Genomic DNA, 16,321 nt, shown 5'->3' with positions numbered 1-16,321 from the left:
CCTCAGTACACCCCCTCTCAGTCTCTGAGCATTCAGGGATCACAATCAGATAAAAGGGATGAGACCCAGGAGCCCCTTCCCCTTGCCTTCCTTGACTCTACCTCTGCCTGCACCCTGGATAAACAGGAAGGCATCCCCGCCATCGGTGTTCATCCTGCTCAGAATATCTGAGACCTGTCTGCACCATCAAAGCCATCTCCAGCGCATGGGAGCATACTGGAGGGGGCCCCGGGTATTGCTGAAACAATCCCCCATTGTCTTCTACTCCTTGGAAATTGTAGATTTGTAAACAGGCACTTACATTTAGACAGATCCTGCCCTGGCTTTGTGCTGGGGTGTTTTTTTTTTTTCTTCTCTGAACAATGTCCTTTCCAGTAGGGCCAGCAGTTCACACCATTGTCTGAGACCCTTGGACTACAGGAAACAGCACCAGATCCTTATCAGCTGAGGCGGGTGGAGGTAGTGTGGAGTTAAAGAATGAGATCATGCCTATAAGGCAAGCTGTTTGTCAGACACATCACTCTTCTTTCTATACCTTTCTCTATGACAGCACAGCCCAACCTGTCCTTCCAACCAGCTTCAAGTGTCCCTGGTCCAGTCCCTGGCATTTGATGGCAGACGCTTGGACTCTTCCCAGACCTCTTTTTGTAACCCTATCAGCCACAGCTGTCCACCAGCCCTGGCAGCCCTCTGCCCAGTGGGATAGGCAAGAGACCCTTGTGGATGGATTAGAGTGTGTGCTGAATGTTTTCCTCCATAGAAGAATAAGGTCAAGACTGGCCACTTGATTCTCTGCATTGACAGGTCCTTGAATGCAAGGTAGTTGATGGAAGCCTGAAAGGAGGAGAGCCTGCAAGGATCTCCCTGGAGACTTCACCATAGTTCCTGTCTCAAATGGAGAATGATTTAAAAAAAAAAGTCTATATTGAGGAACCAGAACTTTCCTTAATGAAACTCCAGCAGGGAAAGTGAAAGGCTTCATTAGGATGCAGCCTCTAAGAGAGGGACCCAGCATAGTAAAGGTGACTGGGGGTTGGGAAGTGGGCACACTGCCTGGCCTCAGCTCCCCTACACCACAGGGGTGGGTGAGTCCGGAAGAGGAGCCAGGGTGGGGCCCCAACCACCCCAAGTTCTTGATCAGATATGGTGTCCAAATCTAGCCCTACCCACTCCTTTCTCTCCAAGTTTGTAGTCTCAGAAAACCCTAGAGATTTATCCTTGGTGTGTGCTGAACTTTCTCCTTCTGGAATTCTCTGCAGACTTGAGTGGAGCTCAAGGGTGGGTCCTTAATTTAGATGGAAACTAGACTATTTTGAGCAACTCTCCAAATCCTAAAATGTAGCTGGCTAGAGAAGCCTGTTTTCTGAGCTGACAAGGGCCTGAGAGCTGGTCCTCTGGAGCCCCGGGCTGGAGTTGCAATTAGGGTCCCCACAAGCCCACAGAGAGGACTGCCTGGAGGAGATAAGCAAGGCTCCTGGGGGTTGTGATGTGCCCACTACCCTTATCAAGGTCTAGGACCTGACCCAAGCTTAGCAAAATAAAATAGAAGCACAGAAGCTATTTGATATATTTAAAAAAAGGGTTGTTTTCCTTTTTCTCACCCTATCCTACCCCATTCTTCCTGAGCAATTACTCTGTTGGACTGTAGGACAACCACAGACTTGGGGTGAATCCTAGACCCCCTACCAAGAACTATGCCAGATACAGGAAAAGCCAGACAAAGGCTAAGGAAGCAGACTGAGTGGGGCTCGGATGGGAGCCAGAAACAGGGTAGAGTCTTGGTTGGTAAACTAGTGGTTTGGCAGCCACATCCCTGGAGTAGCAGGGCCTACTTTGATGAAGGTCATAGGAAACCAAAATGTGACAGACACCTAGGAGGTCAGGGCCTCTGGTAAATTTACAGGCTTGAGAAACAGAGTAACAAATTAATCTCATGTATTAAGGAAAGGATTGAATCTAAAACAGAACTTTTCCAATGTGTGTTCTTCAGAACATTAGAAACATGAGATGTAGGCTGCTCTGGGGAAAGTAAGAGATACTGAGCCAGACATTTTGGAGAATCACAGAGTACATAGTAGGAATGTAGATTAGTGAGAAACAGACCACCACAAAACTTCTCAGTCTTTTCCTGGGGCAGGAGAGCAGGCAGAGGTGGAAGCCAGGTCACAGAAGTTCTGGAATCTAACCACAGAGGCCAGAAGATCATGGAAGAGCTCCTAGAATTACCATTTCAGAGGACACCATTTTGGAAATACTTGACTCATCTCTTTGTCTAAGCTCCTTTCTAGCTCTAAACCTATTTGGCAAGTCACAAACAGAGGCCCAGGGAACAGAGGAAGTATGAGACTTGGAGGAAAAAGCTGCAAGAGGAAGATAGAGAGAGGGAGAAACTATGGAAGGAAGGAAATAGGGCTTGAGTGAGGAGGAGGGCAGCATGGCCAGCGAGACGAGTTGGCAGCATGTGCAGCAATGGCAGTGGCCAGCTGGGATATTGGGCCGCCATGGGGGGGCAGGGGCGGTGAGCAGAGAAGGGAACTGTGGGACCACATTAGTTCATCCTGTCAAGCTACTGAAAGTGGGTAAGATGATGGCTCTCAGTGGGTGGTGATGATAGCTGAAGGTTAGGAGAATAGGGTTTTGATTCTGTCAGGCTTGGGTATTTGTGGTGAGGGAAAGGGATAAAAGGAAGGATGTGATTTCTGGGCCTGACTGTGATAGCTTGACTGTTCAGTTAAGACTCCTAGGCTACAGCTAGATGAAGGTGTACATGCAAACAAGAGGTCCAGGGCTGTCTTTCTAGAGAAATGGGCTGATGTCTCTTTCTCCTGTGGCTTTTCCCATCTTCTCCCAGCACCAGTGAAATCTGCTCTTTTGGCTTGCTTGGCTGAAGCTCTGCCCCTTGGAGCCACACCTCCAGCCTTGCATCTGCTCCTTGGCCTGTGGGCATGATGCCACTGGAGGAGTGGGTGCCATGGTCAGACGGCCTTCTATGCATGCTTCCCAGGAGTTCAGATTCTTATTCTCCTCCCTAAAAGCTTCAGCCCCCACAGCCCAGCCTGGCATGAGCTGGAGGCCTTAATATACATTGGTATGCGGCTTGGGTGAAGGAGGCACCAGGCTAAGTGTTGCTGTTAACAAATGTTAAGTGTTGTGAAAAAACAAGCAGAGCTGCCTATGTGCCTGGGTACTCTTGGCCAGCTTTATTTTCTTCCTGGCTCAAGATCTTCCTGAAGATCTAAGGTCAGTTTTACCCACCCTCAAGGCAGGATTTTTCCTATTTTAATGAGCAATCTCAGGTCTAAAGACAAAGCCCTCTGACTCCTTCCTCCCCATTACCCATCTCCCGTTAGAAAAAACCCGCCCTTCTGACCTTCTCTCTCAGAACAGATGGGGCAAGCTCTATTTTTCCAGACATAGCATCAGTCAATTTAATACAAAAACATACAGATAGAATAATCATATAATTGTGATATAAATATCAATTTCATCCCTTTGTTGTCTCTGCTTTCTTCATGAGCTCAGGGGCAGTCATGGCAATAGCAATTTCAAGAAGCACGTTCTAAAGACAGAGAAACCACAGAACCCATCTCAAAATAAAAACACACAATGGAATTCACACAGAGAGCATTTCCAGGAATTGGAGTTAATAGCACCGAGTACCCCAGGGTGGCGGTAGTTGATAGAAGTTGTCTGTGCCTTTCCAGGAGCAGGTGCGCATTCAGGACCATGTGTTCCTTCTCTCTCCATTTTCCAAGACCACTTCTCCAGATGATTCTTGGGGCTTGCCAAGCCTCCGCTTGGTCCACACGCACTGAGAGCTGACTTGCCTCTTTCTGGCTTTCCAGGGAGAACTCAGCCGCAGTTCCATTACCCTTTCCTGAAGCTTAGCACTCTACCTCCCTGTCTTCTGGGTCCCCTCTTCCCTTCTTCTTTCCCACTCCCACTCCTTCCTCTTCTTCTCTACTTTTACCTGCTAATATCCCAGCAAACCATACCCAGGGAGGAAGGTTTCTCAGGATGTTGTTAGGTTGACCTTAGAGCTTCTGTTGCCATAAAATCAAGAGCGCAGAGGGTGTGCCTTCAGATCCACATGCTCTGAAGGTCAGGGTTGAGGGCATAAAATCCAAAGCCTTAAGTGCTGCTGGTGGCTCAAGTCTGTAATCCTAGCTACTCAGGCAGTTGAGATCTGAGGCTAGAAGTTCAAAGCCAGCCCAGGCAGCAAAGTCCATGAGACTCTTATTTCCAATTAATGATCAGAAAACGGGACGAAGAGCTGTGGTTCAAAGTAGTAGAGCATAACCCTTGAGCACAAAAGCTCAGGGACAGCACCCAGGCCTTGAGTTCAAGCCCATGACTGACAAAAAAAGCACATTAAAAAAATTTTTTAAGCCTCTAGGTTTAGGTTTCAAGTGAGATAAGAGGCCATGACTTGCTACTCATTTTATTTTCTCTCTTTCTTCCTCTTGGATTTTTGTTTGTTTTTAGAGGAGAGAATCTCAAACTTGTTTTTGTTTCCCTCTTGTCAGTTATGTGCGTCACTAACTTGTTCAAGTACAAACTAGGAACAACTTTTCATTTAGTTTTCATCCTCCCCTTCTGTGCTCCCTGCCTGGAAAACTAACACCTCCCCTAAAGCAAAATATGTCACCCAGTCTCACCCCAAGAATCAACAGGCTTTACAGTTTGTAACAGCTTTTTTGTCTACATTTTTCCCATAAAAGGAAAGAAGAAGAAAAGGAAGGAAGGAAGGAGGAGGAGGAGGGAGGAAGACAGGGGAAAGAGGAAGAGGAAGAAGCTAAGTTATGTAGCTCAGTGACAGAGCACTTGCTTAGCTTATGTGAGAGATGCTGAGTTCATCCCCAGGAAAAAGAGAGGTGGGAGGAGGGAGAGGGGAAGAGGAGGAAGCAGGGAGGGAGAAACATATGCCTTATTATAAATGAACCATTCTTGTCCAAATCTATTAGTCAGAAAACACAGGTTTGAAACATCTGGCCTTCCAGTAGATCCTGAACCAATTGATTTCACCATAAGTTCTTGACACCTGCTCCTGGGACTATAGATCCTCCTGTTTTCACCTCAACAGCCTTTTAATTCTCTGCAGCCCTGGGCAGCACATTCCTACTGTCCCTGGGCTCCATATGCTTGCATTGCTCTGGGAAAGCAGCTAGTTCTTCCATGTCTCTAGCTCCAATCTCCCCATCTCTAGTTTACAAAATGAAACTGACATTCTTCTAGATCCCACCTCTCTCCTTCTTCTCAGCACAGATCTCTGGAGGTAGGCACCCCAGTAAACCTAGCCAGATCAGCTCAAGGCCTGAGGAAAGAAGAACAGGCTGTGAAATTACACTCCATCATTTGTAGTGGGACCTGAGTCCCAGACCACTGTCAGGTTCCAGAAATCCACAAGTCTGTAATTCTGAGATGCAGAAAACATGATGGGCCATGACAGGGAACCTACTAGATATCAGACATGAGGAGGGGCTCTTCTTAACAGCTTAAGAGGCCATTTGTACCCTCCTCTGGCTGCCAGAGCATGCCCCTCCCCATCCAGACACCTCCTTAGAGTCACCCACACACCCACTCTAAGGGTCACTCAGAGTGGCCATTGTTCTGCAGCCTGGGAAAGAGCCACCCAATCCTCTTGCCTCTGGCACAACCGGAAGTGTGCTCTGGAAGTCAGACCATCTCTGAAAACAAATAGCAGGCCCTTTGGGGCTGCCAATGGCTGAAGGATGCCAGCTCCAGGCTGGGACTGAGAACATAGAGTGGCAGGCAGAGGGTCTTGGCACAAAGCCCCTTCCCCAGTCTTGCCTGTGGGTGGCAGAAACTCTACTCTGAGAGGCAATCAGGCATCCTGATCACCTCTGCTCTAACTGGGTGGGTGGGAGATGCTAGAGGCCACTGCTGAGCTCCCTCCCCTCAGTCCAATCTGGCCACCCCCTCCACAGCCCTCTCTATGTGGCCTCCACCTCCCGGGGTGTCCGATTGCGCTCTGCCTGTACCCGGCTCTTCATCTTCTTGCCCAGCTCCAGCCCTGCCCAGCTCTTGCCTTTGGCTTGCTTTGCCCGGACCCGGAAGGAGCCTGAACGCTCCCCAATCCCCCGGCACCACACACGCTCACAGTACTCATCCACACGGGGCAGGTTGGCAAAGCCCATGAGCTGTAGGATGTCCTTATACCAAGCCTTAGTTGGCGCGGAGACAAGGCCTCCCCGGGCTGAGAGCATCTCTGGCCTTGGCACTGGAGGGAACAGGCTGTCCAGCTGTGTAGCCACAATCACCTCCAGAGCCAGACGAACCACAGTCTGAGAAAAGCCATGTTCTAGCGTCATGCAGGTGTAGGTCCCTGCATCAAAGCGGCTGAGCCTACGGAACAGCAGCCCCTGCTCTGTTTGCAGGATGCGTTCATCTGTCTTCACCTGCCAAGTGAAGGGCATAGGGGGCATAAGCAAGGCATGGGACAGGACACCTGCCTTCACCTTCTTGCTGCCCTCTCCCATTGCTTTTCCAAGTTTGCCCTCCTTGGGTAGCATCCCTTTGCATGTTCTTCCTTTCCCAGGAAAGGCCCAGGGGCTTGGGAGGCTTAACCTCTGAGTTGTGAGATAATTATAGGTGGACCTCACCTTCTCACAGCATGAGAGAAAAAGAGAGAGAGAGAGAGAGAGAGAGAGAGAGAGAGAGAGAGAGAGAGAGGTGTGCATATGCCAGCACTGGGGCCTTGGTGATATCTGTTGGCTTTTTCACTCAAAACTGGTGCTCTACCACTTAAGCCACAGCTCTTCTGGCTTTTTGGTAGTTAATTGGAGATAAGTCTCTTCAAGGTTTATCCATGTGGATTGAGTTTGAATTTGGATCCTCAGATCTCAGCTTCCTAAGTAGCCAGGATTACAGGAATGAGACACCAGCACCAGCAAAAGAGGCTTTTCAAAGATTTGAATGACTGATTTCTCTCCTACTCAGAGTCCTAGGATACCAATCAGAGCAAAAGACCTATGCAGGCATCTAGTCTTTTACTTTGGGCTGAAGAAAAATTATCCTCCCCTACACACACACACACACACACACACACACACACACACACACACACACCACTGTGTCTCAGTGTGCTGCACTCACTCTCCCCAATAGTGTGTGAGGTCAACAACTCCAGCCTGGGGTGGGCATAGTATAGGAGGCAAGAGGGCAGCTCCCTCCCGGTCTCCCTGAGCTCTGTCTGGGCTTTAGTGTGTGCATGTGTGCACTGCGGATGAACTGCTTGGGTGGTTGGTGTTGTGTAACTTCATCTTGTTACTCCCCTACCCCAGGGGGCCTCCTCAGTGCCCAGCCCAACAGCTGGCTCAAGGCTGGCCTCCACTAGTTCCCAAGCTAGAGAGAGACCCGCTGCTGTCAGCAGCCCCCGCCTTTCTCTTCCTGGTAGAAGAATGGCTCTTTACCCTGCCTAGCCCACGCCCTGCTTCAGGCCCCACACTGAACATATCTAGAGGGTTGACAGAGTTTTATGAGTGGTGGAGGAGAGAGCCTGGGAAAATAACTGGTCTCCAAGGAAGAGGTGTGAGATCAGAAATTAGGGGTAGGAGGAATCTAGTGGTCAGTGGTCAGAGACCCAGGCTCGGGGCAGAGGAGGACCGCGGAACCCTGGAAGAGAACACCCCTTCAAAGTTGTCCCACATGTGTAAGTGTGGGAAAGTTGAAGACTTGTCCAGACTCCACTCATTCCTTCCCTTCCATCTCTGCTACTCAACTCTCAAAACTGGGGGAGCTCCAGGCACATCTGGGCTGGGGCTTTCCAGAGGCAAAAATGGGGCAGCTATTCCTAGGCACTGCTGGGGTCTAATGTACACTTTACTCAGATTGATCCCAGCTGGTCCCTTCCAGTGCTCAGAGCTTGGGGTTTAGGGAAGGTGATGGGCCCTGAAGCAGAGTCTTCTCAGAGACTTCACTTACCTGGTCAGGACTTTCATCCTCTGGCCGCTGCAAGAACCAGCGCACAGCAGCCTGGGGAGACTTGGGCAGGCACTCCAGGAAGGTGCTGTTATGCTCTGTGCCATAGATCCTGGTGGTCACTAGTCCTGAAGTCTCTGTAGAAAGGGTCAGGTTAGGGCTGGGAATGTGGCCTACTGGTAGAGTGCTTGCCCAGCATACATGAAGCCCTGGGTTCGATTCCTCAGCACCACATACACAGAAAAAGCCAGAAGTGGAACTATGGCTCAAGTGGTAGAGTGCTAGCCTTGAGCAAAAAGAAGCCAGGGACAGTGCTCAAGCCCTGAGTTCAAGCCCCAGGACTGGCAAAAAAAAAAAAAGAAAGAAAGAAAGAAAGGGTCAGGTTATCTCAAGATGGGAAATATGGGATCAAGGAGGCTCAGGAGTCACCACCTAATTCCCACAAAACACCAGTGTAACAAAGACTTGGGCATCTCTATGCCCACAGACTCTACTCCCCAGCACTGGCTGCAGCTGCAGACAGGGAAACTCAGGCCCAGGACTTCGGGTTAGAAACAGAACCCATCAGGCCATGCTTCACAGGGGTGGAAAGCAGGCCACAAGGAAAGTAAGAGACCTCTTAGTGTCCCCACAACCCCCAATACTCACCATCCTGGCTCTGACCCAGACACTGTAGGGCAGGGTTGCCATGCCGGATGTCTTGCCGGCGGAAGCGGCGTTTGCCTAGACTGGGTCGGTAGCGAGTACAAGAGGCACCATCCCAAGCACAATATGGGTCCCGGGCCAAACAGCACTCGGCACAGGCACTGCCATAAGTCTCACACTGGTGCAGCCGAAGCTGGGCCACGCCCAGCTGAGAACCCACGTATAGCATTTGCTGGAGAGGGACACAGGTAGAGCCATGATGAGCCTGGGCCTCACCAAGGAGCAGCCAGGCTCTTAACCTCCTGGGATTTCCTGGGACTCCTACCCTATTCAGGAAGTCTTCTGGGATCTCAGATTTATTCACAAAAATAAAGATTCTGATAATCTACTTGTTATGTACCAGATCCTGTGCTGGTTAGAGTGAGTACAATGATGTCTTTTCTCTAAGGGAATTCCAGGATGACTCTGCTAGCAGCCTTTGTGTTCTCTCTCTCTCTCTCTCTCTCTCTCTCTGTCTGTCTGTCTCTGTCTGTCTCTCTGTCTCTTTGTCTCTCTGTCTCTGTCTCTGTCTCTGTCTCTGTCTCTGTCTCTCTCTCTCTCTCACACACACACACACACACACACACACACACACACACACCTTCCCTCCTACCTCCATACCAGAGCTTGAACTCAGGGCCTCATGTTCATGCAGCTTGCTTTGCTCATGGGGTGCTCTATCACTTGAGCCATGCCTCCAGCCCTGCCCTTTATCTCAATGATCTTTGACTCATTTAGAGATGCACCTTGCCTTAGATAATCCTTGTACAAAAGTCAGGATTTACCCAAACATAAACTGAGACAGGGAGAGTATTTACAGTTTGCAAAAGAACACATAGGAGGCCTCTAGGAAGCAGCTCTCTTGTTCATTTAAATCCAGAACTTTGTTTCCAAGCACTTTTTGTGTATGTGCTGGTTCTGGAACTTGAAATTGGAGCCTCCTGCCCTCCCTCACCTTTTTCAAGGCTGACAGTCTACCACTTGAGTCACAGCTCCACTTCTGGCTTTTTGCTGTTTAATGGCAGATAAGAGTCTCTTGGACTTTTCTACCAGAGATAGCTTCAAATCATGATCCTCAAAAGTCAGCTTCCTGAGTAGCTAGGATTATGAGCATGAACCACCAGCACTTAGCTCCACATATTTGCCTCTCCTGAAATGGACTTTGTCGATCTCTCCTTATCTGAACACAGCCTCAATTTCTTAATGCCTCCCTCCCATTACCCTCTGTTTTCATCCATGTGAAGCTCAGCTCCCTCCTTGACTTGGTTTTGATTTCAGGACCCACTTGGCCTGCTTTCCAGGAGACTAGGAAACTCAGTGAGACTGAAAGGGATGCAAGAGGATAGATAGCTGCTCTTACCCTTTTGACAGAGATCTCCATCGTGGTGATGGGTGTTGGCACCTGGAGAAGAGGTAGGGTCCCAGAGTGGGTGGTGAGACAAGAGGCTCCCCCCAGCCCTGTCCTCAGCCTCTTTCATGCCCTGGGTGGGAGACACTTGTATCGCAGCCCTGGTCTGTGCACCACCTTATCCAGTCCAGCCTCCAAGCAGGAAGCTTGGCTAAAAGCACAGACCTCCAATGTTCCCTCCCACAGCCCTGTCCCCCAGAAATGAAGCAGTCATCCTAAACACCCCATGTCATGTCCAGGGGCTACAGTAGTCTCCAAACAGCCAACCTTTGCCTGGATCTATACAGGGGCTCACAGAACTCTTAGAGGCTCAGAGCCTCAGCCACCTCGTCACTGAGACTCAAGCCATCAGGACCTTGTCAAGGCCACCTCGATGATCACTTTAGCCATCTCTTCCTGGGGAGCCCTGGATACTTTCAGTCCATAGACTGCAGTTCCAAATCACCTGCCGAGGGTGACAGTACCTGCTGCTAAGTCCACTGAGGCCGTGTACATGCCACACTTCCAGTCCTGCCCTGGGCTTGCTCTTGCTTCCGTCACCAGCCCCAGTGTCAGTGGTGGGGGACCACTGAGAAACCCTGCTCACCTTGAAGACCTGGAGCTCCTCCAGGACCACCTCCTCCGGCTCAGCGGAGGCCCCCGCCTGTAGGGCCAGGACTTTGAGCACAGACCCTGAATCTGGAGCAACAGAGGAGGAGGAGTCAGGGGAAGAGGAAGGGGCAGCCTGGGTCCTCCCACTTCCCCAGCCTGACATATGCTCCACTGCTGCTCTCCTACCTGTCCCCAGGAAGATGACATCATAGGTCCCATCCTCAGCCTCTACACGGTCAACCACAATCTGACGCAGCTGCTGGGTCAGATGGGTCTTGACCAGGACAGGGCGGCCATGCCGAGGCCTCACAGGGTGGAACATGAGTGGGTGGGCTCGGGCAAACTGTAGCACCTCATCCGGGTAGTCCTTGGTGCTGCCAAAGGGCCGTCCAGGCTGTGCAGTCATCTTGCTGGGGCACTGTAGGCAGTAGCAAAGGGGACACCTGAAATCTCAGGCTTGTTTCCATCCCTCTTGTTTCACCACAATGCACCCTGGCCCTCTGGGCTGCATTTCCCACACTGTCAAGGGCTGCATGTGCATCCTTCCAAGAAGAATCTCTCCTGGTATCTGCTTGGCCTTCTTGCCTGGCTCCAGCAGACACTCACCACACCGGGTCGGGGGAAGGGCACCTTGCCCCCATAGGCTCTCCACTGGTGCTGAGGACCATCTCGGTGGGCAAAGGGTCCATTGAAGACTTCCCAGATGTCTGCCAAATGGTACACACAGACAGCAAAACCCTGGAACACAGCACTGCAGAGGGCACAGGACAGTCAGGCCGAGGGAGGAAGGGGCAAGGCAGAGGGTGACAGTGCCCGCTGCAAGAAGAGACTAGATAACAAGGGTACTGAGGCAAAAGTCAAGACAAGAAGCTGTGCACTCACAGCTGTGGCTCACACCTGTAATCCTAGCTACTCAGGAGGCTGAGATCTGAGAATCAAAGCTAGCCTGGGCAGGAAAGTTTGTGAGACTCTTATCTCCAGTTAACCACCAAAAAAGCTGGAAGTGGAGCTATTGCTCATGTGGTAGAGTGCTAGCCTTGAGCACAAATGTCCAGGGACAGTGCCCAGGCCCTGAGTTCAAGTCTCCCAGAATCCACTCCCTCCCTGCCCCCCCCCACATGGCAAGACAGGAATATGGCAAATACAGTCACTGAATCAGGGGAAACACAGAGAACCATTGTAAGGCAGGGCATGGAGGCAGAGGCTCCACAAAGAGGCAAGGGGTGAATGCAGGACAACTAGTGTACCCACCTTATAGTGCTGAACAGGGCATACACCTCGAGGTTCTTCCCTGCCTTGGGCCACAGCAGAAACACATCCTCTGGAACACAGGACGGGGTACTGACATTAAGGCCACTACTCATTCACCAGCACGGAGCCCTCCCCGCTCCCAGCACTCAGGACTGCCGGGCCATGCCCTTACCCAGCTGGTCAAAGTGGGTCTCAGCACCACCAGGGCCGGGGACAGAGCAGACCAGCCTGGCCTTGAGGAAGGTGCTCCATTTATTCACCAGCACCCGCTGGCCACCAGCATCATTCTGGGGGTTAGGGACCACAGTCAACCTAAGGCCCCCCCGGAAATGCACGCCCAGTTGCTCCACCCTTTCCTTGTGGGAAAGCTCTGGATATCAGCTCTGCATTCTCACCTCAGTTTCCCTACTGCCAGGAAGGAGGTCGAGGGAAGAGATAGAGTGAAGCAGGAGTTGAATCTTGGACCTTCATGCCCCATCACGGTGCATTGTGTGTGTGTGTGGTGTGTGTGTGTGTGCACGCACGCGCGCAGGCGTGCACTGTCCCTTAGTTTGGTTTGTTGTTGTTGTTATTGTTGTTGTTCAAGACTAGCACTCTACCACTTGAGCCACAGCTCTACTTCTGTTTTTGGGGTGGTTAACTGGAGATAAGACTTTCCTATTTGGGTTGGCTTCTGTGATCCTCAAATATCAGCCTGAGTGGCTAGGATTACAATTGTGAGCCACTAGCACTCGGGCACTTCATAGTTCTTACCACACAGACTCGGCCCACACGGCTGACAGTGACGTGGCCTGGGGCACCATCAGGTGATGGGACAGTCTCAGAGAAAAAGAAGTAGACTTTGTCATCATCCTGGTCAGAGTTGTCAGAGATCTTTGCTGCCATCACAAATCGGGGATCTGGGAGGGTGACAGAGTGATGCTGGAGTTCGCAGGGAAGCATAGTAAACTGATTCTAAAGAGGAGGGAAAGCTATGGGGGGAGCACCCCTGCTGGAGACCAGAGCCCTAGGGAGTACAGCAGCCTCTCCTCCCTGCTTCAGCGTGCCCTCCCCTGCCAGTTCAATGGCAGGTCCCAGCCAGTCTTTCCCCCAGAACCTACCCTCTGCCACAAACCTCACCGTGCAGGAGGCTCTGGTCAGAGTCAGAGCGCAGGGATGGCCGGGGACCCCCGCTTCGGAAGATCATGGCCTCACGCCCCAGGAAGTCAGCAGAAAGGCCTGTGTACAGTTCCCCTCCTGATGGGTCATGGGTTGGGGGGTAGTGAGGGGAGAAGGGCCAGGGGGAGCAGCCCAGCCCATATTTTCCCAGGGCTGTAGGCCAGCTCCTGCCTTCCCTGTCCCCATCCTGGCCTGAGATTACCCACCTACAAAGGTGCTGGCAAAGGGACGGCTGGGCTCGTGTGGACACCTCCCACGACCACTTTCCACACTGCGGAGCTCCAGGTGGAGCACATGCTATGGAAGGAAGTGGGGTGAAGACATCACCTAGGACAGAGGCACCACCCCACCCAACTGGGGCAGCAGCCCTTGCGTGCAACTGGGCAGTGGGGGCTGGGCAGAAGGCACCCTCATTCAGGGCCTCTCTAATGGGGTCAGCACCCTGACACAAAGGCGCCTTTCAAACCCCTGCCCTCTGTCTCTACCCAGGCTCAAAGGGAATGTTCAGATAAGCAGAAGTGAGGAAATGTCACTGCCTTACAGTCTCTCTAGGGGCTGGCCCAGGCTCACCTCCCCACGATGCCCCACTGTGACCAGGGCACAAATAGGGTGGAAAGCACCAGTGCCACACACCAGCAGGTGAGTCCGGTTGTGGGGCTGCAGCACCCGCACGAAGTTGGCACACTCCGTCTAGTGGGGAGAAAGAAGAGAGCTGAGGAGTGAGGGGGAAGCTTGCCATCTCTTTGAACCCCCAAGGCTTAGCCTTGCCTGTGTGATCAGCTCTGGGGAAGTGAATGGGGTGACATTCTTCCAAGGCCTCCAAAATCTCAGGCTCTGCTACCAGTGCCTCCACCACACTGTGCAGAGATATCTGGGAGCATAACTTCAGGTTATCGTGGGGGATCACTGAGGTTGAGGATCAGTTCTTTCTAACAGCACCCACCAATAGGTCTTGTCCCTTCCGATCACACTCTTCTCTTTGTCCTGGTAATGGCGGCCACAGGACCTGAAACACAGCCTGTTGAGCTTTTTGCCTCACAACCTCAGTTTCCCCATATGACTTCCCCCACCAGTCTAGCTCACCTCTCGGGGGTCTGGCCATGCCTGGTCCAGCCTAAGAGAATAGAGGGCATCTCGGCTCCCCAGAAAGAGGCGGTCCCGGTACTCATCCAGGTACATGGCTTGAAGGTCAAGGGAGCCTCGTGGACCCAGGAAGATGGTAGAGCGGTTGGCAGACAGGAGATCTAGGAACAGAGAGGCACAGGTTAGGATCTGATGCCCGGCTTACTTCCCCAGCCAAGGAGTAGAGTTGATGGGCCCCAGCTATGTATTTACCTCTCTTCCCCCACCACAACCCTCTGGAAATATTTCCATCCACAGGACTGCTGGAAGGGTTTGGGGACATAACTTCTGGGGACAAGTGGACCCAGAGGCTTTGAGCCTCTGTTTGGCCCAGCCTACACTGGAGTCTGCTTTCAGTGTCTTCCTTCCCTTCCCTCCCTCCCTCCCTTCCCTCCCTCCCTCCCTCCCTCCCTCCCTCCCTCCCTCCCTCCCTCCCTCCCTTCCTTTCCCCCCTTTTTTGTCTAGTCCTGAGGCTTGAACTCAGGGCCTGAGTACTGTTCCAGCTTCTTTTTGCTCAAGGCTAGCACTCTACCACTTAAGCCATAGTTCCACCTCTGGCCTTTTCTATATGTGGTGCTGAGGAATCGAACCCAGTGCTTCATGTACACAAGGCAAGCACTCTACCTACCACTAGGCTATATTCCCAGCCCCTTCCTTTCTTTATTTGAGAGCAGATGTGCTAGAGCTCAAACCTAGAGCCTCCTGCATGCTTGACAACCGTGATATTGCTGAACGATGTCCCCAGTCCCAGCTCCTCTGGTCTTTAGCCTCTTGCTCTTTCTGCTGACATTCTCCAACTTCCCTATTGATTCCCTGCCTAATCCCCAGGGAAGATGCCCCCACTGGCAGAAATTAGAGAAGCAAGCCTGACAACGTGCTTGGAGTGGTGGGGGGGTGGGGCAGGGGAAGAGTCTGTTGGAGAGGTGGACCGGCAGGGAGAGGATCCTCAGTAGATGCAATCCTGGCAGGGGCCTAGGCACAGGGCAGCCCAGGTGTGGCCATGGGGAGCTCCAGTTCCAGCTCAGGTTTGTAGCAAAAGAGGATTTTCTTCCCTGTCAATGCTTCCTATCCAGGCACCAAAGATGGGGAGAGGGGCTCTCCAGGGACAGTGGTCCCAGGCGTAGAAGATACTGACATGAGTCCTCAGGGCATAACTGGGGAGCTAGAGGTGATTAGGCCAGCAAGGGACTGGCAGGAGGGTTTGGTTCCATCCTGAGGAAGGCCCAAAGTACCCTATACCATTCCCACACCGCAGTCCAGCCCCAAATCTTCCTTAGCAGTCTCATCAACAGCCTGTTCTTGGAAGTCCTCCAGGGTTGACAGTCCCTTAGAGAACTTTACATATAGGCAACTTTCTGAGGCTCCCCTCAAAACCAGAGCTCCCAGAATCCCTTTCCTTCAGACTCTCCAAGTGAAGTCATATTTCCCCTCCATACTCTCCACAGCAAGTCTGTGTCTCAGAGATTCCTCCTCCTTTCCCATGGTAAACGGAGGAGGAAAGCACGGCTCAGTTTTGACAGAGAAGCCCTTCCTTGGGATGGTAGAAAAAGAGCTGAACCCTCCTGGGGATCCAGGATTGGAGGAGGAGGGTTCATAAAGTCATTGTGGGAAATGGACTACAAGAGGTAAACAAAGGTCTTTCCCTCCCTCTGCCTCCCACCAGAGGATCAGGCTACTGCCCACTCCCCCAGCTATCCACCCACACCCAGACCAGTTATTTCCATTCTTTCCCTATCTCTGTGCCCCATTATTGAGGTCTCTATCTGTTCCTCCCTCCTCAGCAGCCCCCCTAGGCTTACCCTGTGCATCTATCTCCTGACTCCACCTGGTGATAGTTCCAAGAACCAATCTCCCTCCCCTGTGCTCAGTCATCCTCAGCACCGGTCCAGGACCTGGCTGGGACGCCCTTCCCAGGGGTGGTGCAGGATCTGGCTCCGCCCCCTCCTGCTGCTGGACAGACTGCTCAGGACTAGCTAAGAGATATCTTAGAGCTAGGGTTCCCACAGACATGCACTGGCCAGTACCTCGGTAGGAGAGTCTTAAGCGGGGCACGCAGGGGCTGGTGCTCCCCACACACAGCAGGAGGCCCCCCAGGAGGCAGCAGATGGCCCAAGCCTGGAAGGCCATGCTGGAAACCGGAGCCGCCCTCTGTCCTCTGGTCTGGCT

At 52.0% G+C, this 16,321-nt stretch overlaps 1 protein-coding gene across 1 annotated transcript; it reads right to left on the bottom strand.

Annotated features, from left to right (window-relative positions):
* Positions 1 to 4,294: 4,294 nt before the first annotated feature.
* Sema3g (semaphorin 3G) lies at positions 4,295 to 16,321 on the bottom strand. Its single transcript, XM_048355881.1, has 16 exons — positions 16,180 to 16,321; positions 14,117 to 14,277; positions 13,977 to 14,039; positions 13,604 to 13,723; positions 13,240 to 13,330; positions 12,995 to 13,111; positions 12,629 to 12,774; positions 12,048 to 12,162; positions 11,876 to 11,945; positions 11,231 to 11,375; positions 10,811 to 11,042; positions 10,620 to 10,711; positions 9,986 to 10,027; positions 8,590 to 8,818; positions 7,945 to 8,078; positions 4,295 to 6,419 (listed from the first exon to the last, which is right to left on the bottom strand). The coding sequence occupies exons 1-16, from the start codon at positions 16,280 to 16,282 to the stop codon at positions 5,955 to 5,957; spliced, it is 2,325 nt and encodes a 774-aa protein (XP_048211838.1). The 5' UTR covers positions 16,283 to 16,321; the 3' UTR covers positions 4,295 to 5,954.

The sequence above is a fragment of the Perognathus longimembris genome, chromosome 10 (assembly GCF_023159225.1).
Source record: "Perognathus longimembris pacificus isolate PPM17 chromosome 10, ASM2315922v1, whole genome shotgun sequence".
Classification (NCBI taxonomy): domain Eukaryota; kingdom Metazoa; phylum Chordata; class Mammalia; order Rodentia; family Heteromyidae; genus Perognathus; species Perognathus longimembris.
The sequence above is the reverse complement of the archived record's forward strand: the minus strand, read 5'-3'. Positions and strand labels throughout refer to the sequence as shown.